This window comes from Polypterus senegalus, chromosome 8 (genome assembly GCF_016835505.1).
Source record: "Polypterus senegalus isolate Bchr_013 chromosome 8, ASM1683550v1, whole genome shotgun sequence".
In the NCBI taxonomy this organism is placed as follows: domain Eukaryota; kingdom Metazoa; phylum Chordata; class Cladistia; order Polypteriformes; family Polypteridae; genus Polypterus; species Polypterus senegalus.
Genome location: NC_053161.1, coordinates 9,134,148 through 9,158,870, shown reverse-complemented (window position 1 = coordinate 9,158,870; position 24,723 = coordinate 9,134,148). Strand labels below are relative to the sequence as shown.

The 24,723-nt window shown below is 35.7% G+C and overlaps 1 protein-coding gene across 1 annotated transcript in view; it reads left to right on the top strand.

Moving 5' to 3' along the window:
- Positions 1-22,278, top strand: part of LOC120533754 (speedy protein A-like) — a 65,418-nt gene extending 43,140 nt beyond the window's left edge. The window contains exons 4-7 of the mRNA XM_039760690.1: positions 8,728-8,813; positions 11,220-11,391; positions 11,784-12,045; positions 21,933-22,278. Coding sequence (XP_039616624.1) covers positions 8,728-8,813; positions 11,220-11,391; positions 11,784-12,045; positions 21,933-21,997 — 585 coding nt within the window. The 3' untranslated portion in view covers positions 21,998-22,278. The remainder of the gene's footprint in view (positions 1-8,727; positions 8,814-11,219; positions 11,392-11,783; positions 12,046-21,932) is intronic.
- Positions 22,279-24,723: the final 2,445 nt, after the last annotated feature.

Genomic DNA, 24,723 nt, shown 5'->3' with positions numbered 1-24,723 from the left:
ACCACAGCTATGCTGATGACACACAGCTGTACTTATCAATAGCACCTGATGACCCGATTCTATTGATTCACTAACACAATGTCTGACTAGTATCTCAGAATGGATGAATAGTAATTTTCTCAAGTTAAATAAAGAGAAAACTGAAATTTTAGTGATCAGCAATAATGGATACAATGAGGCTATTAGAAATAAACTGGATACATTAGGATTAAAAGTCAAGACGGAGGTAAAAAGCTTAGGGGTGATTGTTGACTGTAATCTGAATTTTAAATCACATATTAATCAGATCATTAGGACAGCATTTTTCACTTAAGAAACATAAGTAAAGTTAGACCTCTTTATCACTGAAAGATGCTGAGAAATTAGTTCACGCGTTTGTTTTCAGTCGACTAGATTACTGTAACGCACTCCTCTCAGGACTACCCAAAAAGATATAAATCGTTTGCAACTAGTGCAGAATGCAGCTGCTAGAATCCTAACTAGGAAAAGAAAATCAGAACACATCACTCCAGTTTTGATGTCACTACACTGGTTACCTGTGTCATTCAGAATTGACTTTAAAATTCTGCTTATGGTTTATAAAGCCTTAAATAATCTCGCCCCATCTTATATATCGGAATGTCTGACACCTTATATTCCAAATCGTAACCTCAGATCCTCAAATGAGTGTCTCCTTAGAATTCCAAGAACAAAACTTAAAAGAAGTGGTGAGGCGGCCTTCTGCTGTTATGCACCTAAAATCTGGAATAGCCTGCCAATAGGAATTCGCCAGGCTGATACAGTAGAGCACTTTAAAACACTGCTGAAAACACATTACTTTAACATGGCCTTTTTATAACTTCATTTTAATCGTAATTTAACTTAATCCTGATACTCTGTATGTTCAATTCATCATAACAACTATTCATGGTGGCTCTAAAATCGGTACTGACCCCTACTCTCTTTTCTGTTTCTTTTTCCGGTTTCTTTGTGGTGGTGGCCTGCGCCACCTCCACCTACTCAAAGCTTCATGATGCTCCAACAATGATGGACGGATTAAAAGGAAGAAGTCTACGTGACCATCATCATCATCAAGCCCTTCCGTGAGAACCCTAAATCCAAAGAGGACTGTTTCATTTATGTTAGGTAGAATGCCCAGAGGGACTGGGCGGTATCATGGTCTGGAATCCCTACAGATTTTATTTTTCTCCAGCCGTCTGGAGTTTTTGTTTTTCTGTCCCCTGGCCATTGAACCTTACTCTTATTCGATGTTAATGTTGATTTATTTTTTATAATTATGTCTTTCATTTTTCTATTCTTTAATATGTAAAGCACTTTGAGCTACTGTTTGTATGAAAATGTGCTATATAAATAAATGTTGTTGTTGTTGTTGTGTTGTGGGAGCGCGCGCGGCTGAACGCACGCTAAGGAGATGCCATTGGATCATCTGCTGTCTTTCTGCTGCTGCTGGCGAGCTGCGTGTTCTTTTTGTCCCACTGCACGTTGATCATTCAAAAGCCTGTACAGCAGCTGTCCTTTTGCCTCTTCGTGTCTCTGCTGCTCGCGTTGTGAAGGGGGGCTGAACACATGCTAAGGAGTTGCAGTTGGATCATCTGCTGGTTTATTTCTGCTGCCAAGCTGCGTTTTCTGCTTGTCACGCTTTGTGTTGATCATTTCAAAGCCTGTACAGCAGCTGTTCTTTTGCCACTTTGCGTCTCTGCCACTGGCATTGTCAAGGGGGGGGGCGGGCTGAACGTATACTAAGGAGAAGCAGTCTGATTATCTGTCAGCTGCGTGTTCTGCTTGTCACTTGTCGTTTTAAGAGCTGGGAGCACATGATGTCTGTCTGCCAAAAGCATTCCAACTACTGCTTGGATAGATGTCCATGAACTTCTTTTAAATGTTGTCTCGCGTGACATTAATGTCTGCTGCGCAGTCGTCAAATTGTCTTCTGAGAAGATCATGTGTCGTCTCCCTTCCAGGATTTTATTTATATATAAATATGTATTATATATAATGTGTATGTATGTGTGTTTTATTTTATTAATCCATATTTTTTTTAGAAAGTCAAATTTAAAAAAGAGGTGCACCAAAGCCTTAAATATATTAGGATGAGCTTCTAGGAATGCTAGTGGGGTAATGGGGTAAATGTCAATGTATGTTTCATAAGTTGTGGACCGAATTATTTCAAACATTAGGATCACTAATATATAGGACACTGTGCTGCATCATCCATGGGTGAATACATAGATTAAAACAAATGCAGCTGTATAATATCTTAGACACACTAACAGTATAGTATTTGCTGCCAGGGTATTGATCATGTAGGAGAAACGGTTAAAATTAATTATAAGATGAAATACACTTGTTTTCAGTGTTATGCCTTAAGTACATCAAAGCTTGCCAGTGTACTGCAGGGAAACTTCTGTTTCATTGATTTTTTTTTTTTTTAAAGAATTTTTATTTTTTACCTTTTCTATTCCATATCTACCTCCTTCGGGGTTCAAAGACTGCATCTTAATGCAAAATTCTTTTAAACATGATCTGTAACTTGATTTGATATGAGATATGGGCTAAATGAAGTTTGAGGGTGTACTTTAAAAGTGCCAGATTCTTGAAAACACATATGCAATATATTTGTTTTTCTGAGGTGTTTTTATGACTGTATGCCTCATAATGTGTGGTCAAGTCAGTAGATTTACTAATTTTTAATATATGTATGTTTATTTCCTGTGTTTGAGTCAATGTTAATTACAAAAATGCATTACCAAGTTTTACACTAAATGTATTGTTTATTGGCTACTTTTAGATGCATGATCTGCACTGCGCTGGAGGTGATTCATCAGGTGTCATGCTACGTTCTCTTCCAAAAGACAGTATATGCAGTATGTCTTATTTGAGGTAGATAAACTTGGTGCCAATAGTAAACTAGTTCTGCACATGTGCACCAACTTCCATAATCCATTCACATGATAGTGTGACATTTTCTGCATAAAATGTAAAGGCTGGCTTATTTTTTGGCTGCAATGTATATGGAAGACTTTTTGGTTCAGATATACAGTACCTCATAATCTTTTTAACTACTCTGTGGTTATTAATTGGTGTTTTCTCAAGCAGCAAGACTTGCATACATTTTACTCTTTGAAGCAATGAAATGTGATGCTGTTTTTGATTTGAAATATATTGAAAAACCATATAACAATATGAGATAATTAATTTTTTTACCTCCATTTATTTGCTATCTGATTGAAGTTTGTGTTCCTAAACCACACTCTTCTTCAAGATTGCTTTATACAGTTTTTCAGTGGCAATCCTGTTCTCACTTTCCTTATGCATTATGCCAATCCATTTCAAGTTGCCCAAACTATAGTATGAACAAGCCCTAGATGGGATGTTTGATTCATAAAATCAGATTGTGTGATGTGTCATTATATGATGCACCTGGGGTGTGTGTGGTGCCCACCATGAGAGGTGCTATATAAAATAAGATTTATTATATACTTTTATTATGCATCATCTGTGTTGTTGTTGAATGATTATAAGCACATTGGTATATACCTGCAAAAGCCAAGTGAGTTTTGGTGAAGCCTTTGTCAGGGGTTTTTGTTTAAGGGATATATGCTTCACCTTGGGGCTCTGTCTCCACCCTTGACGGGTGGAAGTTTAACCTTCTCTTTTTATAGGTTTTTTTTTGGCAATAAAGCTAATATGACCCTAAAACAAAAAGGTGAATACTAGCAGCTTTTTCTCCATATCTGTTGAGAAAGCCATAGATGAGAGACTTTATGCAGTATGGGCCAACTATAATCTGCTATGATAGTAATGATGGAATTATCATCATTTAGTATCAGTAATCATTAACGGGATATATCCTGGAGAAAAACAAGTTTGTAATCATGCCTTCCACTAGCAGACTCTAGCTGTGAAATGTGGCCTGGCACACATCAAGCAGCTTGATTTACAGTGGTGTGAAAAACTATTTGCCCCCTTCCTGATTTCTTATTCTTGTTTGTCACACAAAATGTTTCTGATCATCAAACACATTTAACCATTAGTCAAATATAATACAAGTAAACACAAAATGCAGTTTTTAAATGATGGTTTTATTATTTAGGAGAAAAAAATCCAAACCTACATGGCCCTGTGTGAAAAAGCAATTGCCCCCTGAACCTAATAACTGGTTGGGCCACCCTTAGCAGCAATAACTGCAATCAAGCGTTTGCGATAACTTGCAATGAGTCTTTTACAGCGCTCTGGAGGAATTTTGGCCCACTCATCTTTGCAGAATTGTTGTAATTTAGCTTTATTTGAGGGTTTTCTAGCATGAACCGCCTTTTTAAGGTCATGCCATAGCATCTCAATTGGATTCAGGCCAGGACTTTGACTAGGCCACTCCAAAGTCTTCGTTTTGTTTTTCTTCAGCCATTCAGATGTGGATTTGCTGGTGTGTTTTGGGTCATTGTCCTGTTGCAGCACCCAAGATCGCTTCAGCTTGAGTTGACGAACAGATGGCCGGACATTCTCCTTCAGGATTTTTTGGTAGACAGTAGAATTCATGGTTCCATCTATCACAGCAAGTCTTCCAGGTCCTGAAGCAGCAAAACAACCCCAGATCATCACACTACCACCACCATATTTTACTGTTGGTATGATGTTCTTTTTCTGAAATGCTGTGTTCCTTTTACGCCAGATGTAACGGACATTTGCCTTCCAAAAGTTCAACTTTTGTCTCATCAGTCCACAAGGTATTTTCCCAAAAGTCTTGGCAATCATTGAGATGTTTCTTAGCAAAATTGAGACGAGCCCTAATGTTCTTTTTGCTTAACAGTGGTTTTGCGTCTTGGAAATCTGCCATGCAGGCCGTTTTACCCAGTCTCTTTTTATGGTGGAGTCGTGAACACTGACCTTAATTGAGGCAAGTGAGGCCTGCAGTTCTTTAGACGTTGTCCTGGGGTCTTTGTGACCTCTCGGATGAGTCGTCTCTCGCTCTTGGGGTAATTTTGTTGGCCGGCCACTCCTGGGAAGGTTCACCACTGTTCCATGTTTTTGCCATTTGTGGATAATGGCTCTCACTGTGGTTTGCTGGAGTCCCAAACTTTAAAAATGGCTTTATAACCTTTACCAGACTGATAGATCTCAATTACTTCTGTTCTCATTTGTTCCTGAATTTCTTTGGATCTTGGCATAATGTCTAGCTTTTGAGGTGCTTTTGGTCTACTTCTCTGTGTCAGGCAGCTCCTATTTATGTGATTTCTTGATTGAAACAGGTGTGGCAGTAATCAGGCCTGGGGGTGGCTATGGAAATTGAACTCAGGTGTGATACACCACAGTTAGGTTATTTTTTAACAAGGGGGCAATTACTTTTTCACACAGGGCCATGTAGGTTTGGATTTTTTTTCTCCCTAAATAATAAAAACCATCATTTAAAAACTGAATTTTGTGTTTACTTGTGTTATATTTGACTAATGGTTAAATGTGTTTGATGATCAGAAACATTTTGTGTGACAAACATGCAAAAGAATAAGAAATCAGGAAGGGGGCAAATAGTTTTTCACACCACTGTATTTATTTTTTTTCCCACTTAATTGCTTGCTGCAGACCTTGAGTTTTGTATGTTAGTCTGAGTGACAACTTATATGTAAATGCAGCAGGAAACTTAACAATACATGCTTTCCTGATATCAAGTAGATCTGAGGTTATGTGGCATCTTCTGGTGTCAAACTGATATTGAGCTATTGGGCAATTGAATATCGGGAACATAGACACCCTGCCCAAACACACAATAGTGAACAAATGCTGTCCTTTGTGTTATTAAAAGTTTTATTCTTTTTTTGTGTATGATTCCTAGCTGTCTCTGTATGCCTTCACAACTACAGGAAGAGAGATACAGATTTGGATAGGAAAAATAAACCGCTAATAATCCAGTCCTTCCAAAGCTGCTTTTTTCTCAGCAGAGCCTTCGCAAAATTCACAAATGAGCATCACAAGTTTTTCCACAAGTTTTCAAAGTCAGCAAACAGGACTTGACTGTTTTGAGATTAGTAGTAGAAAAACTGATTGCCAGGCTGCAGTCCCCAAACCCAATGCCCCCGGGGTTTCTTACATTTTAGGAAATGGAATGTATGCATTCACTGAGAATGCTCTCCTGACACACAGACTGGCCATCAGTATCAAACACTACCATGGACCGTGCTGCCATCCACATTTGATGTACAAACCGGATTCCAAAAAAGTTGAGACACTATACAAATTGTGAATAAAAACTGAATGCAATGATGTGGAGGTGCCAACTTTTAATATTTTATTCAGAATAGAACATAAATCATGGAACAAAAGTTTAAACTGAGAAAATGTATCATTTTAAGGGAAAAATATGTTGATTCAGAATTTCATGAAATTCAACAAATCCCAAAAAAGTTGGGACAAGGCCATTTTCACCGCTGTGTGGCATCTCCCCTTCTTCTTACAACACTCAACAGACGTCTGGGGACCGAGGAGACCAGTTTCTCAAGTTTAGAAATAGGAATGCTCTCCCATTCTTTTCTAATACAGGCCTCTAACTGTTCAATCGTCTTGGGCCTTCTTTGTCACACCTTCCTCTTTATGATGCGCCAAATGTTCTCTATAGGTGAAAGATCTGGACTGCAGACTGGCCATTTCAGTACCCGGATCCTTCTCCTACGCAGCCATGATGTTGTGATTGATGCAGAATGTGGTCTGGCATTATCTTGTTGAAAAATGCAGGGTCTTCCCTGAAAGAGATGACATCTGGATGGGAGCATATGTTGTTCTAGAACCTGAATATATTTTTCTGCATTGATGGTGCCTTTCCAGACATGCAAGCTGCCCATGCCACACGCACTCATGCAACCCCATACCATCAGAGATGCAGGCTTCTGAACTGAGCGTTGATAACAACTTGGGTTGTCCTTGTCCTCTTTGGTCCGGATGACATGGCGTCCCAGATTTCCAAAAAGAACTTCGAATCGTGACTCGTCTGACCACAGAACAGTCTTCCATTTTGCCACATTCCATTTTAAATGATCCCTGGCCCAGTGACAACGCCTGAGCTTGTGGATCTTGCTTAGAAATGGCTTCTTCTTTGCACTGTAGAGTTTCAGCTGGCAACGGTGGATGGCACTGTGGATTGTGTTCACTGACAATGGTTTCTGGAAGTATTCCTGAGCCCATTCTGTGATTTCCTTTACAGTAGCATTCCTGTTTGTGGTGCAGTGTTGTTTAAGGGCCCGGGGATCACGGGCATCCAGTATGGTTTTACGGCCTTGACCCTTACGCACAGAGATTGTTCCAGATTCTCTGAATCTTCGGATGATGTTATGCACAGTTGATGATGATAGATGCAAAGTCTTTGCAATTTTTCGCTGGGTAACACCTTTCTGATATTGCTCCTCTATCTTTCTGCGCAACATTGTGGGAATTGGTGATCCTCTACCCATCTTGGCTTCTGAGAGACGCTGCCACTCTGAGAAGCTCTTTTTATATCCAATCATGTTGCCAATTGACCTAATTAGTGTTAATTGGTCTTCCAGCTCTTTGTTATGCTCAAATTTACTTTTTCCAGCCTCTTATTGCTACTTGTCACAACTTTTTTGGGATTTGTTGACACCGTGAAATTTTGAATCAACATATTTTTCCTTTAAAATGATACATTTACTCGGATTAAACGTTTGAGCTGTCATCTACATTCTATTACAAATAAAATATTGACATTTGCCATCTCCACATCATTGCATTCAGTTTTTATTCCCAACTTTTTTGGAATCCGGTTTGTAATATTAAAAATGAGTCATGCTGTTTGTATAAAGAAATTTAAGTATTTAATTACTTTATGATCAATTTACCATATAATCATTTTCCTGCCCTGCTGACGACATAGGTTGGTTCCTGCTTTATGCCAAGAACTGCTGGTATAGACTTTGGCCCTTTTCAACTCTGAACTGACTAAGAATGGTTGGCTGTAGATAAACAAATGCAGCATTGGAACTGATGTCATAGCCTTTGTTGGGACCACATTAGATCTTCCAGTTCTGATGTAGCCAAATGTTTTTCAGATACATGTCTTAATTCGGAATTACAAATTACATTAAAGCAACATAGTATTAACGTTCAATTTAAATTCATATTGTGGGTTATTTTCAAAAATAAAATCAGAATGTTGGCCTTTTCTTTATAATAAACAACTGTTTACCCAATAATAAAGATGGTGCTTAACGTGTTTTTTTTTTTTAAGAGATTGGCTCCGATTCTGATAAAATGACCCTTTTTTTATATATATATATATATTCTTTAATATAGCACTTATCTTTGACATGGTTGAATACTGCCCTTTCTGCAAGGAAAGTTAAGTGTTGTTCAAAACATGGTTTTATAGGAATTTATATGATGATATCCTCAACAGAGACCATAAATTTAATTAAGTTTACTGAATCCTTTTACTTAATTTCATTTTATATTCTCTAATACCAACAAGTCGTATCTTAAATCCGGTGGATTTATGACCACTTCAACTATTTTACTTTGAAACTTCACATTTTGGCATGCATAGTTTTTCTTTGTTCTTTTATTATTCCTTGCTTTATTTGTCTGTTTACTCTAGCAAAGTTATAACTATTTTCCATCTAATAGTAAGAGTGACTTATTACTTGTGTACTTTTTATATAAGATCACAGCCTTCAAGTGAAAATGTTGTTATCCTAAATGTTTAATATGCATCTTTTCCTTCTTCAGTATTTACTAGCCATGGTCCTGGTTTATTTCAAGCGTGCATGTCTACCTGTTAATCAGTACACACCTCTGAACTTTTTTCTTGCGCTGTAAGTATATACTTTAATCAATTTGCTGCTGTTCAAACCTTTTATTTCCAAATGTAATTTCTTAGGATGCATTTTTTTGCTTTTGTAGATATTATTTGATGTGTCTATAAATATCTGAGCCTTTGTTATTAACTGTTGTGTTTTAGTACAAATAAGTATTGCTCATTTTTGCAGCTGTCTACTTGTAAATAATATCTCAATGCAATATATCCTGGCAGGGACTCTCATTTAAAGTCTTGAAATGGCAAGGGATCATGGAAGAAGCTGTATAGCTATCATTCCCTATTTCTGTTCATTATCAGAATAGGTTTACATGTATAATTTTGAGTTAATCAAAAGAGTAGCTATATAAATGCAAAGAATTATTATTATAGAAAAAGAATGAAAATAGAATAATCGTGTAAATCACATATTCTTTTTTTTTCTCCTCCCTAGTAAAATATTTTATAGACTTTTGAAATGCTTAGTATATTTAGTTCTGGAAAGGTTTAATATAGCTGTGTCATTTAAACAGATTACTCATTGATAGGGCTATCTGCATTTCTTGGTTATCAATGTAGTTAATAGTGAGAACACTAAACATCACAGCAAAAAATTGTCATGACACATTCTAATGATTCTTGTTTCATTAATTCTTGTTTCATTAACCACTCATTCCATGATGCTTTTCATTCTCCTGTTTTAATGTTTATACCTGTATATGCATAGTGCTTGTTCTTTAAAGTAACAGTACAGTTAAATGGGTATACTAGCTATACATCTCTTGTGATTTTTGTTTTCATTCTGTCTTTAATATTCATATTTTCACTTTTTTACTCAACTTTTCAAATATGACCATATTAAATTAAATGTATTTTATGGCTTACAAAAAGTTTAGCTTGTGAAGTGATTGAGTTTCTTTAACTGTAAGCTGGTTTTTACAGCAAACTCCATTATACTCCTTTGAATTTAGGTTGGTCTGCATTTGGAGACTGTTGTAAATGGGCTTTAATTGACAATGGGGAAGTGATAGAAATGAGGTGGACAACATAATAGGTTATTAGTTAATATGGTTGCTAGTATGCACCTAAGGGGAAAGTCAAGGCCAGAATAAAGGTGCTTCATTGCTTTAGAGTAATATTCTGTGGACTGGCAATTTTGTTTGTGCTTATTTGAAAAACAGATGAAAAATGAAAAAAAAGATGAAAAACTGAAATGGTATGCTGTAACTATACAAATTTTTATTTTTTGAGCAACTGCAAATACAGTGTGATAACCATCCGTGCATTAGTTTGCATAGCAAATACATTAAAGTCTTTTAGACATTTTAGCTTTACTTTCTGGAAAAAAGCAAATGCTGCCATTGTAGCTAGCAGCTGGCCTTTTATGTTTTCCTATTGTGTTTTAGGTATTTTGAATTTATATTTTTTAATTAAATCCACCATCAGTCTAGTCCACTGTTTTTCAGAGCACATGTAGTGGGTACATTTTTATTCCTGCCAAACCAAGGGGTAAAAAAAATACATTGTTTCTATAATTTTAAATATTTGGTGTTTTCAAGTACTTAATGAAAGGATGCAGAATTAAGATTAGACTCTTTGAATATCAAGTGTTCTTTAAAGGCTATCCCAAGAATTTACCAGTGAATTAAAGTCCATTTACAAATCCTAACAAATTTGTTAATTTTGGGAAACTTAATTGACATACACTGTTTGGAAAATGTAAATTTGGAGAGATTAATAATGGAGTGTCTTGCCATCCAGCCCGAAGAAAGAAAGAAAGAAGGAAGGAAGGAAGAATGAAAACTGTTAAGCCCAGGCAGGAATGAGCCATTTGTTTTAATATTGTGCCCTTCAACCAATGAATTCAGATGAATGTAAAGGACAGGTTAAGTTATGAAGAGCAGGGTACAAGTCTTGCGCAAACAGGTATCAACAGCTTTGTGAAACAATTGTATTCGGTGGAAATACGATGGCATCCATGCTGTTTAATATTTACAGTAATTCTACTTTGTTTTGGTTTCCTAGCTATGGTTATGCGAGAGCTCAAAAAGGTCTTTGTAATCTAGGTATGGTGTGCTTTATAACAGTTTATAATACATAAAGAAAATCGATGCAACACTAAACCATTCCTGCTCACCAGTATATTTTAGACACAAACAAAAACACTTGTGTACCTTGAATACCTTTTGGAATTTCTGGTCCATTACCCAGGATGAGAATTTTGTATTGGGAAATTGTTGAGACATTTCTGTGTGTGTGTGTGTGTGTGTGTGTGTATGAATGTATCCAACCCCCACCAATAAGGTAACCATTGAATTTCTCAGATAGCATGTGTGAAAAGGTTTATGTATAGACCAGTGAAAAACCTTTTCACAGAAAATAACTGATAGACAACAAACATAATAATAGTGAGTTTCCCTTTTAGGTACTTGGCTAATGACATGGAGGAAGAGGAGGAGGAACTAAAATATGAGATATTCCCTTGGGCACTTGGTGCCAAATGGCGAGAGTTATTTCCTAGTTTCCTGCGACTTCGTGCTTTGCTGTGGTGTAGGATGGAATTCCGAGCATTTGTTAGTCGCCACTGTTGTGAAGAGGTCTGTTTTAATCAAAAACACACTGGTGAATTACATTTTGTTATTTTAATATGTATATATAATCCCACTTTAGGGGCATGGGGGATTCTATACATACCCATAATTTTAATTTAATATTTAAAGCATTGCAGTATTTTTCTAGCACCTACACATTGTTTTGGGAACTACTAATGGGATAATGATGCTTTATCTCAGTCTGAGGGGCTCAATCACTTATGTTGATTCTTTTCACTCCCTTATAGAAATATTATTTGTTTAAAGAAAATAATAAACATTAATGTTCTAAAAGTACCATGGGTTATTAAGGATTTTTAAGTCAAATCTAGAATATGTAATTTAATACCAATAGAAAGTTTAATTTTTGAAATGATCACTTCACAATCTTTACACAGATTATTTCTGCCCAGTCTCATTGGGTCTGGCAGCGAGAAAGACCACAGCATCATGGTGGTGCCCAACGTAACTATCTGCGAGATGGATTAGCAGAATTACTCCCTCGGGGGCCAGGACAGTCTCCCCGAAGATGTAGCCTCTGTAGTTTGGATTCAAGTCCTGTGACACTGTCCTGTTCATCCCGTCACTCTTCACCTGGCAAAAGCAGTGATGTGGAGGATGCATTCTCAATGAACCATATAACTGGATACAGTTGTTTCAGTAAGTATTCTACATGTAATATATATGTATTTAGTGTGTCCAACTATTTCTTTACTTTTCAGTACTGAAATTAACTAACACTGTCTCCATATAATGAGAATTTGGATATTGAGCTGTCATGGGTAATTGGAAAACCAAGGTTTATAGAGGCAAGGTGAATCATACACATTTTTAAATGAATACATTACTTGGATTACATATTTAAAACTACAGTACACATAAAACGCCATGTAAAACTTAAAGCCAGAAAAGTTCTGACATTTTGTAAGGCCCTAAATTGAAGCTTGTTTAGCTTACACCTAAATATAGCACTGAATCAGATTTACAAAACAAAATCATTAAAAAAAAATAAAGGAATCAACCAGGGGTCAATTATAAAAATTAACAATAGCTGACTGCCTTAGATTTTCAAATTTAAGACCTACAGTCATAGACATAGCGGTGAGTGGGCTTTGCAATGGCTGGCTTAAACCGGGTCTATAGTACAAAATGAAAACATATCCACATATTTACAGTCTTTCCTGTTGCATATCTAATTCTTTTCCACCTTTCACCCCAAACGTCTACCTAAATGTTCTTGATTGGATATGGCTTTCTGTCCAGCTTTCTGAAAACCTTGCAAGAGACGTCTGTATTAGATGATTCTGCCTTGAGATTGCTGAATAATGGTTGTTTCTTGCTGTTCAATTAATACTAAGAATTCATTTTTCACAAGACAATAAGCTTAGACGCATCTGTAAGTTTAAATATTCACAAAAACAAAAGACTCTCCCAAGTACTGTGTAACCATTAATTTCCTTTATAGTAATTTTGTAAAAGGTTAAAATTGGCTTAAGGAAACAATAAAAGAAATATTTTAGTTTTTTCTTTAATCTTCAGGAACAGTAAGATACAGTAATTTTTGATGTCCGCATTACTGCTTTGTTTCATTTGTTCTATCAGAATGAAAAACCTTCAGTGGTGTGTTCCATTTTAAATAAGAATTATATGTATTAAACATACAGTATGTACCATACAGGCATAACACACAAATTGTGTGTGCTGAATAAAGGCTTAGAAGGACTCTGCTTGCAGTAAAGTTTTAATTACGTGGAACCCCTCAAGCCAACTATATTGACATTTTGTTATTCACCATGTTCAGTTCAATTTTTACCTATATAGAGTACTTATAAAAGAAGAAGAGTACTTATAATTGAACCAAAATTACATGGAAAACAAATGCAAAAATAAGTGCTAAATATATGCACAATGCAGTATTTTCATTGAAATTCTGTCTAGTTTTTATATCATGTATTTAGCATATACTAATAGTTTCTTACATCAGCCAAATTAGAAAGAAGGGAAAACCAATTCCATTTGTACTAATTCAGCTGGCAACCCTGCACCGATACAAGTGCTGTAATAGGGCACAGAAGAGAGAGAGGGAATGGCGGGTTTGGGTGGGTGAGAGAAACGTTGATGTGTTTGTGTGGGTTATATAAACAATACACATTTAGCCTTGTCTTCTAGAGACCGGAATAGACTCTCTTATATTAGATCTTTATATATCACTTCATCCATTATTTTCCAAAACCTGCTCAAGTCTAACTCCTGGAATTTAAATAGTAAGCAATATAATATTAAAATACTATGAATCCGAAGTCTACTGCAGAGAGCTAGTTTAGTGCAAAATGCTATATGATTTTTCAGTCATTGTGGTAATGCCATAATGCAAATACAGTACAGGTGAGTTACAAAGGTTTGTTGCACCAAACTTTAACAAATTGGTAACATTATGTAACCAAATGCTTGTAGATTTATATTTTTACTTCCTACACTTGTAAATTCAGAATGTTTCAAATCATTCTCTTTTCTCTTTTTCCTTTTCTACAAAGGTTACTGTTAAATGTGTATATATCTTTTACAGAACTGCAGTTTTCCTTTTTAATTTACTTATTTAGGCTACTCTTTCTGCTTGGACAATTTGTAAGTCTAGTTGTGTGCAAACAGAAATAGTCTATAGCTAAATTATTATATTTAAACATTTTTTTCAATTCTAACATGTACACGGTGTACCTTCCAACTTTAAATGTTGTACTTACTACATACTATACAATACAGCATTATTCCTTTTAGTAGCTTTACTTGGAATAAGTGTGTCCATCTGTCTGTCTTTTGCATTTTGCACATATGCGTTAAGGCTGACAAATTAACATTATTACATTAACATTTAACTTGCATAGATTGCATTTGTGCCAAACATAAAATGTGTAACTGTAATTGTTGACATTTTTTTTAATGATCAATAGAGGGCAGTCCCCTATGCACTGTAGTCTATAGCCCAGCGTTTCTCAACCTTTAAGTATTTGCGACCCGAGTTTTCATAACAGTTTTAATCGCCCCCCCCCAAACATTTTTTTTAAATGTAGATGCATATTTTATTATACCTACTTAACTTTTATTGACATTTATCTAACTCTATTTATTGTTCTAGTATCAGAATGTAGTTTAAGTTAATTTGTTTTGGTTTAAGCAGATGTTTTTTTTTTTTTTCTTCATATTTTTGATTCTTGTTTTCTTTTTTTCACATCTTTGAGCCCCCCTTTTTGTTACTTCGCGCCCCCCTAGGGGGGCCCCACAGGTTGAGAACCACTGCTATAGCCCTTGTTGTATGCCTGTGTAACCCAGTGTATATATGCTTCCAGGGAACCTTTCTTTAAGGGTACTCTACAGATCTTGGTAAGAGTGCTTTGATGAATGGATGAGATAGAGAAGCAGCAAGGCATTTTAATGTCATTTTAAAACACTGACATTTCTGGGTAGAAATTCAATTAGACTCATGTAGTCTGTACTGGGAATGGGGGTGATGTGTAGCGATATTTTTCTTTGGAAGTTAAACTTGTGTGCTTAAACTCCTGCGATCACTTAGGAGGCACCAAGGTCCAGAACAAAATGTAATCATTTGTTTGAAACAATAAGAAACGAGGAAAAAAAAAAAAGAATTTAAATGTGATGCTGTAGTACTCCTTATATTTTTTAAGTAATAACTTTATTTTTCATTTTATTTAGTGTTCTGGAATAGGCTTGCAATTGTAATGTGTTGGCTGTTTTTTCATGTTTTCATAAAGGTAACTTATGTGAACAGTTAGAATGATTGCTGGGAGGTCTGTTTCAATGCTTACAGTCATATGGAGCAATAGAAAGGTCTGTGATCTCGGGTATACAGGTATACTGTATTTGGAATCCAGTTCCTGCTATTAGTGGATTTTACCCTCGTTTAAAATGTGTTTATATACAAACCGGATTCCAAAAAAGTTGACACTATACAAATCGTGAATAAAAACTGAATGCAATGATGTGGAGGTGCCAACTTCTAATATTTTATTCAGAATAGAACATAAATCACGGAACAAAAGTTTAAACTGAGAAAATGTATCATTTTAAGGGAAAAATATGTTGATTCAACAAATCCCAAAAAAGTTGGGACAAGGCCATTTTCACCACTGTGTGGCATCTCCCCTTCTTCTTACAACACTCAACAGACGTCTGGGGACCGAGGAGACCAGTTTCTCAAGTTTAGAAATAGGAATTCTCTCCCATTCTTGTCTAATACAGGCCTCTAACTGTTCAATCGTCTTGGGCCTTCTTTGTCGCACCTTCCTCTTTATGATGCGCCAAATGTTCTCTATAGGTGAAAGATCTGGACTGCAGACTGGCCATTTCAGTACCCGGATCCTTCTCCTACGCAGCCATGATGTTGTGATTGATGCAGAATGTGGTCTGGCATTATCTTGTTGAAAAATGCAAGGTCTTCCCAGAAAGAGATGACGTCTGGATGGGAGCATATGTTGTTCTAGAACCTGAATATATTTTTCTGCATTGATGGTGCCTTTCCAGACATGCAAGCTGCCCATGCCACACGCACTCATGCAACCCCATACCATCAGAGATGCAGGCTTCTGAACTGAGCGTTGATAACAACTTGGGTTGTCCTTGTCCTCTTTGCTCCGGATGACATGGCGTCCCAGATTTCCAAAAAGAACTTCGAATCGTGACTCGTCTGACCACAGAACAGTTTTCCATTTTAAATGATCCCTGGCCCAGTAAAAACGCCTGAGCTTGTGGATCTTGCTTAGAAATGGCTTCTTCTTTGCACTGTAGAGTTTCAGCTGGCAACGGCGGATGGCACGGTGGATTGTGTTCACTGACAATGGTTTCTGGAAGTATTCCTGAGCCCATTCTGTGATTTCCTTTACAGTAGCATTCCTGTTTGTGGTGCAGTGTCGTTTAAGGGCCCGGAGATCACGGGCATCCAGTATGGTTTTATGGCTTTGACCCTTATGCACAGAGATTGTTCCAGATTCTCTGAATCTTCGGATGATGTTATGCACAGTTGATGATGATAGATGCAAAGTCTTTGCAATTTTTCGCTGGGTAACACCGTTCTGATATTGCTCCACCATCTTTCTGCGCAACATTGTGGGAATTGGTGATCCTCTACCCATCTTGGCTTCTGAGAGACACTGCCACTCTGAGAAGCTCTTTTTATACCCAGTCATGTTGCCAATTCACTTAATTAGTGTTAATTGGTCTTCCAGCTCTTCGTTATGCTCAAATTTACATTTTTGGGATTTGTTGACACCGTGAAATTTTGAATCAACATATTTTTCCTTTAAAATGATACATTTACTCGGATTAAACGTTTGATCTGTCATCTATGTTTTATTACAAATAAAATATTGACATTTGCCATCGCCACATCATTGCATTCAGTTTTTATTCACAATTTGTTTAGTGTCCCAACTTTTTTGGAATCCGGTTTGTATATATAAAAAAAATAATGTAATTTGCACCTCACAGTCCCCAACGTAATATATATACTCATTATGATGATCAGATAAAGCTAGAACTGGGATTAAAAACTTTTGGGGGTTTAGTTGAAGGTTGGGAGACCTTACTTAAAACTATGGCTTAACCAGAAATTAAGTGTAATTACCACAAAAATGTATACATCTTGTGGTGATCTATGAGTGAACATTACCAACATTTATCTGGTGTATTTAAAATGTTTGATTTGCCTTTACTTTACAACATATTGTATTTCCTAGCCTCTGTGTGTCTTTTCATCAGTGAAAATTTCACTTATCACATTGTGCTCCTTACTGCTCTGTTTTCTGCATTCCCTTAGTATATAAATACTTTAAGACTTGTCAAGCATGTTCAGGGAAAAGCTGTCATTTTTTTCTTCATTTACTGCAAGTAATGTTGAAAGTTTTTTTATTTTTTATAATTAAAACAGGCTCCCTATTGCTCCCATGTATTTTTTAACCAATATGCATACACATTCCTAGAATATTGAAAACAAATATATTTATAGTGTTATTCTGGGTAAAGGGGATATCTGAGCCATTAAGTAAATCACTCACGACATATAATGCATAATGTATAACAATAAAAAAAAAAATGTTTCTGAGCTTTCCAGAGCAGTTTTCATAATTTCATTCAAAAGTGCATTTAGGTGAGGTATTTATCATTACATCATGGGTCATTTATTCTATATTGGACATCTCATATTGCCCATATTAACCTTGATGAAAGTTTCCATACAAATAAATATTGATTATGGGTAACTAAATTTTTCTGAACAGTGACCGGCATGTTAAGTAGTACATTTCTGAAGCAGTATTTCATATCCTTGATGCATTTTGAGTATTAAAAAGGAACATTTAGTCTTGATAGGAGTGTAATGCTAACATGAATCATTATAACTGCAGTATTGCCTTATTACATGTAATTTGACATATTGGCTAAAAAGATGTAGAACTTTAGGCTTGTCATAATAATGGAACAAGGTGTTTGAAATATCTATAGTACATTTTAGGAACATTTACAGAAGACCTCTAACAGAAAAATAGTTGATGCATGATGTCTGACACTGTTGCCCTCGGTCTAATGCTACAGATTAAACTCTCTTGACCTAAAATCTAGGAGGCTTTGTTTCTATTTGTTTGCACCTGTATATACAGTTGCAAGAAAAAGTTTGCAGATCATTTTGAATGAACTAAATTTCTGCAATAACATAAACTCAGTCAGATCGTCAACTAAATTACTATAATTGACCAACACAATTTGCTTAAAGTAGCAACACTCAATGGCACTTCTTGTCAATACTGAACACACTGTGTAAACCTTCATAGTATGGGATGGTAGTGTATATGCTTGGGTCAGTGGTTTGAAAGTTCAGTGATGTGGAGACCTACGGCACTAAGTTTTTGTCCAAGCCAGTTTCATAATCCGTGAATCATTTTTACCTCTAATTGATGTCATTGTTTGTTTAGCTGGTCTTTTTCCCTCTCTCTTCACATCACTAATGAAATCTGTTCACCAGCTACAGGAAATGTCTTGGTGGAAATCGTTGCTAAAGGATGTTCTACCTGTTACTAAATACAAGGATATATATATATATATATATATATATATATATATATATATATATATATATTTTGTCAGTCAGTGTTTAAGCAATGTGTTTAATATTGACAAGGTGTAGTTCATTATTTTATGTAATTTAGTTTATGTAGTTTGTGTTTGGTGATTCAGACATAGTTGATCAGACCACATTTCATAAGCATGAACTGTAGAAATCCAAGTAAACTCAAGTGGTTCACAAACCTCTTGCTTACTAATCTTTAGCTCATATTAAAACAGAAATTGAATCTGTTTTTAAAATTTGGCAACAGTTTTTTTTTTGGAAATTCATTTTCTTGAATTAAACATACCTGCATTTTAAAAAGTAAGAGTATAATACAATGTAATCGGCTAATCTCAAAAAATCCAGTATAAAGAAATATAATCAGCTGTTATCTAATGTTTCAGTATGAAGAGATGGCATCCTGTGGAAGATCTTCAAACACTGGCTTGACGACATATAATGGGTTACTTTTTTATTTAAAATCAATTTTTAAAAAAAGAAAAGTTGAACATTGCTAAAAAAGCATAATTTGAGCAATGTGTTTATTTGCAAAAATATGTGTAAAAGTCATGTATATACTGTATTTGTAATAAAGATGTAAAAAAAAAAAGATTGTGATTTTACATTTTTACAGTTTGGGTCAAAGCATATAGTTAAACATATACTGTATGGCGGCACATGAAGAATTGGTTCATATGCAAATCTCTTGCCTGGCTTTGTCATCTCCTAAATGGATTACAATTTACATCAGTTGTACAAGACCTGTATAATCTATATATCTTGATAATGTTGTGTTACCACCCTCCTGTATGGTTAAGACAAAACAATATAATTGTTCTCATTGTTAAAGAATGCTGACACATTCAACCTATTGTTTAATACAGTGTTTCATAAGTAGTGATACATATAGCAAAGCGCACCCCGGGATGATTTTATGGGGGTGTCAGTTTATTGCGTATTAAGGCGTGATAGTTAAAAAGAGATGAGTGTTCAAATGGGGTAAAAAGGCCAGTATGTATAAATAAGTGAAACACAATCCAACCATTAAGCAATGGTTCATCCACAAAAACTTAGTTAACAAGTTGTATCATTTTTATTATAAAGTAGCAAAATATGTATATATCACTTTTTATTTCTCTCTAAAAATGGTGAAGTGGCTGAATTCCTCAGTACATTTAGCAAGAATTTGCAAATATGGGAGGTGGTGGGGATGAGAGCTTTTCCTTGGAAAATAGTTCTTTTAATATTTACCTTTGCCATGAGCTCTGCAGAGTCTATGATGCTTACTGTATGTAAAGAGCTGGTAGTCTGCATCTGCATGAAGGTGACCAGTCTCTGATGTCATCTGAGGACATAAAAAATAAATTAATAGTGTCATCCAGCTGACCCACATTACACCCATGTTAATTGGAAATAGCAGGCATCAATAAAAATGCCTCAACAAAAGCCCACAAGACATCATATGATGTTTGCTGGTAAAGACAAAAAGCTGTTCACAATAGATTTTATTCTTTCTGGTGCAGTAATGATATTACGGACCATCAAGGATTAAAACTGCAGCAGTCAGCCTAAAAATGACACTCTTGTCAAATGACATGGCTTTATATAAATTATGACATTTTTGGAAACATGGGTATCAAGAAGTAAAACTTGAAATGGTTAGGTGCCTCACACTTCAATCTAGCCAGTTTCCCTTATGACTAATTCCACACACCCCAGCAATAAACTGTATGCCCAGTTGCTATCCAACAAGTGGAACGGTTTCCTCCACATGGCCTTTAAAAGTTCAGCTGGCTTGCCATCTTAGGCCATCTAATCGACGCATGACCAATACTAAATAGTAATTTGCACTACTAATCAGTTTATATTGGCCAGTCAATTTAACTGTCCTCTTACTTATTCTGCCTAATATGTTTTTTAGGATTGGAATCCATTTTTATTTATTATAGTTAACTAATTTATCTTTGCTCTGTACTGTATTGTTGCTGCATAGTTCTTAACCAGTGAAGCTAACAGCAAATCCTTTTTTTATTGTACTGAAAGGTATAATTTAAATGGACTGAATCCACTGTCAGTAGACAGAAATAGCTTGACATTTTAATACATTTGCCAACATATGCATTTTTGCAAGTCTGTAGAATGGAAATTGACTTAATTGGATGGAGATCAGGCCAATGTCTGCAGAGAGACTGCAGTATCGCTGATGTATAGAATGTGTGAGAGGTCTAATGGCATAGGAAAACTAGTGGACCTACTACATCATACAAAAGGAAGCATCAGTGTTCAAGAACTTTGAGGTATATTGTGTTTAATTCTGAATGATGCCACTGTATGTATAAATATTATAGTGTCCAGGCAATTCATGTCACCGTACTGGTTTAAAAATTTGGAATCTGAATATATGCAACTGCCAATTCAACTGAGAGCCTAGCGGGTGTTCAAAACAAAAATATAGCTTTGAGTTAAAGAACATGTACAGGTATATACTGTATACCTTTTTCTAATTGTAGATTCCTCTGTCATCTTATTTGTAAGCACTTTGACTTATGAGCTAGTCTATTTTAGTCATATATGCAATCTTTCCTTCAAGGCTAAATAAACATCAAGAATTTATGATAGAATGTGTATTTCCAAATAAATGTGAATTTTTGACAATGGCCTGCATATAAATACTGATAAGTGGCAGGATGATAAACCTCGGGGAATGACCAAGTTATTGCTATTGCTAACATGTCACAAAAGGTTGTGTTCAAGAGTCCTGACAGGAGCATGTTACAAGCATGGTCAGGAGGATTATGCTTAACTTAAACAGGAGATGTTTGGATTCAGAGTAATGCATCTTCTGGTGTGACAGTGGTTATATCATTTACTGTTAGTTTTATAGTTTGCAAACTCTGCTGCTGCCTTGGCACTTGCTATTCAAGATTATGAGGTAATTTCTTGGGAGGCACCTGCAAAAATGCTTTCAGTCGTCTTCAGTCCCAATTGAAACAAGTGGAATTTCTTGTAGAAGAGTGCCAGATTGTAGTAGAACAATCCCCAAGACAGTGTTCCTTGCTTCATTGTATGTGTTTTCTTGGGGTATCCTCCTGTTTGGATTGGGGTGGCTTTTGCTGCAATTTTTTTAAAGCTGAAAATCCTCCTTGGTGTTTGCAATATACTGTGTAATTTTTTTTTAATTGTTCTTCACTTGTGCATGTTTTAGTAAGATGTATTGAAGTCAATTAATGCGTTGTTGCTTAACTTTTGTTTAAAGTGCTTCTTGAACTATAATTTGGGTTTTAGTATATATTGAATTTTGAAATATAAATGGTATATTTACATTTTTTTCAAATATTGAAATGTGTTGATTTGCTTTTAATTTGGTCAGGCTGCAGTGATGACTGATAATAACCTATGTGTTCATAACCTTGTGTCTTGTCTTTTTTGTTTTTAGCTTCTCAAAGACTTCTAGTGGTTGAATCAGACTTTCATGGTTGTGAGCAAACTGGAAATCAATAACCGCATCAATATGAACAGCTGCCTGGTTTTGAGTTTTTGTTGTTGAACTTGGTCCTGAAAACGGAGTTCATATGAATAGGCTGTGGAGTCCTTTTTTGCTAAGGAGCCTAATACATTCAGCTTGTGCTTGAGCAGTGTGTGATTGTCTAAGAACTTTTCCTAAATTTCAATAAGAATTTCCGAGGTCATCCATTCTACATTTGCTGGTGCAGTAAAGCTATTGTTGCTTCACTGCTGTTACACTTTCTGTTAAAGTTACTATGAATTGGCTGCACTTTAGCCTGTGTGTTTATATTGATTATCAGATGCACTTTTAAAAATATTCACATGTGGTTTATAAATGTTTTATTATCTAAACAGTACAGAAAAAATACATAATTTTTTTTTCTATCTGCTTCTGAGGGTTTTTTTTCTGCTTTTGATCTGTTAATTGCTGTAAACTCTTTCTGTATTTAGCAGAAAAAGTGTTCAGTGCAACTGATAATTGTGGTGCTAGTAGCAGAAAGACAGATCAGATGAAATTAGATGAACTACTTGGTATTTGAATGAGTTTAATTATTATAGTGTTTCATGTTTCAAGCTGTTAATTCCCTGCCCTGTTTAGTAGGACTTGAAAGGCTGTGGTGTTATTTGACTAGGTGATACTCCCACTAGATAGGTGATAGAGAGAATCTGTGTCTAGTAAATGTCAGGCAAATACTTATCTGTGGAAGTCACAATTACCAAAGTAAACATCAATTTGCAATTTTTTTAAAATATGGAAATACAAAGTATTTTGATAATTTGCTCTCTTTTAATATTGGCAGTGCAGCATTTGTAACTGTTAGCTTTTAAGATCAGCCTGAATACTTTAGTCATTCCATTAATAAAAGAATATTTGTTGCTCCAACTGGGGTTAATTCCTGCTGCATGTTGAATGTTGCTGAGATATGTTCCAGCACCCCATAACTCTGCAGATGATGTGACATCTGGGGATAGGAAAGGATTAAGGATCTTTTTTTTGTGTCATTCTATTAAAACTACTATAGCAGCCCCATGTAATCCCTGAAATTCTTTCTGTTAGAAGGGCCTGGCAGTGCCCTTTCACAATTTGATCAGCGAGACCTCTGTTAGGTAGCAGCAAGAAGAGACTTACCTAATAGAATGGGGGGCTTCAGGTATGCTACCTAGTCTTCCACCCCATGCACTAGACTTGCATTGATGCCACAGGAGTCCTTATCTCTGGAGCTGTATTAACAGTATTGGGGGCATAGTGTCTTCAATTGATGGTAGTCTCTTGTCACAGACAATGCTGGCTTTGCAGCCTAGTTTCTATCCTGCACTATGTCAGTGGTGTTGCTGTTACAATCCCTGCCAGACCCTCTTTCACAACAGATTAAGCAGGTTTGAAAATTAATAGAAGGATGGAAGGTTAGAGAGATGTTCAGAGAATCTTGCATAAATAACCATGGAACTGTCTAAGCGTGACTATTTAGATTAAAAAAATTTAATTTTTTATTGGTTTTGGAGAAAACTGCAGTATTAATGTAGCTGAAATATAAGGTCTATATAGAATTTATACTGAAGGTGAAACAGCAAAACTATTGATGCAGCCGGACTCCTTCAACTAAAAAGGTATGGGTGAGTTGGAGTGATTGCATAGAATATTTATTTCTGTTAAATAGGCTGAAGGCGTGAGATTTGTGTGTGGAGGTTTTTCACTTCACCTGTAAACTGCAGGAGTACCTTCACTATTTCATGACAATTATGTTAGGCAGTATTTGCTGGTTTAATTCTCTAGCTCACAGTGCATTAAAGCCCAATGAACTGATTTTGTAATGGATACCTTATTTTACACAACACTGTGAAACATGAATGTGCCTGACTGACATTTTTTAAAGCAATAATTAGATTTTTTTTTCTTTTTTTGTCATGCACCAGACTAAATCAGTTCATAATGTTCATCTTGCATCTACTGAAAAAATGTAGGATTTGTCAAGAAAAGCACAACACATGAAAAGAAAAATAAATCATATTTAAATCCCTGTAAAACACTTTTTAGCAATATTGGCCTCTTACCCTCATTTTTTGCCATTTAGCAACAGTTTACAATTAATGTAAGTACATTAAAATAACCCTGCATGTAAGCAGGAAACCATAGTGAGTGCAGTGTAATAAGTACTGTATATCCCAAATTAAAAGAAGTCATTAAATTTGTAATTTATTCATGTTAAGTGCATAAAATAGATGTAGAAAGACCAGAATGCTGTATGTATACGTACTTAGGTAAGCTATTTGACTGTTTCAAAAATAGCAGGTGAAGCAGACATGATGGCTATGAAGAATGGAAGGGAGCTAATCTGAATCTCTTTAAATCATCAGGTTGTCTGGAAAAAGACAGGCTTGATAGTACTTATGTTGGTCTTGATGTGGGGTCTTATCAGTATCTCTTTTGTACTTGAACATTTTTCATCATTATGACTCCAAAAACACATTCCTAAAATGTATATATACTGTACCACCAATATTTTCTCATGCAGAAATAATTGCTTTTCTGTCTTCCTTTGCCACAGTTATTCTTAAAACCAAAACACAATTACCAGCCACCCCTAAGAGTGACCTTCCCTCTATGTCCACTAAATCACTAAGGGTGAATCTTGTGCATTAAAGAAAAGTGAAAAATACAGTCATGAGCCTTTAAGGGTTTAACTCTCTCTTAGTCTAAGGTTAGCTAGTATGATATGTTC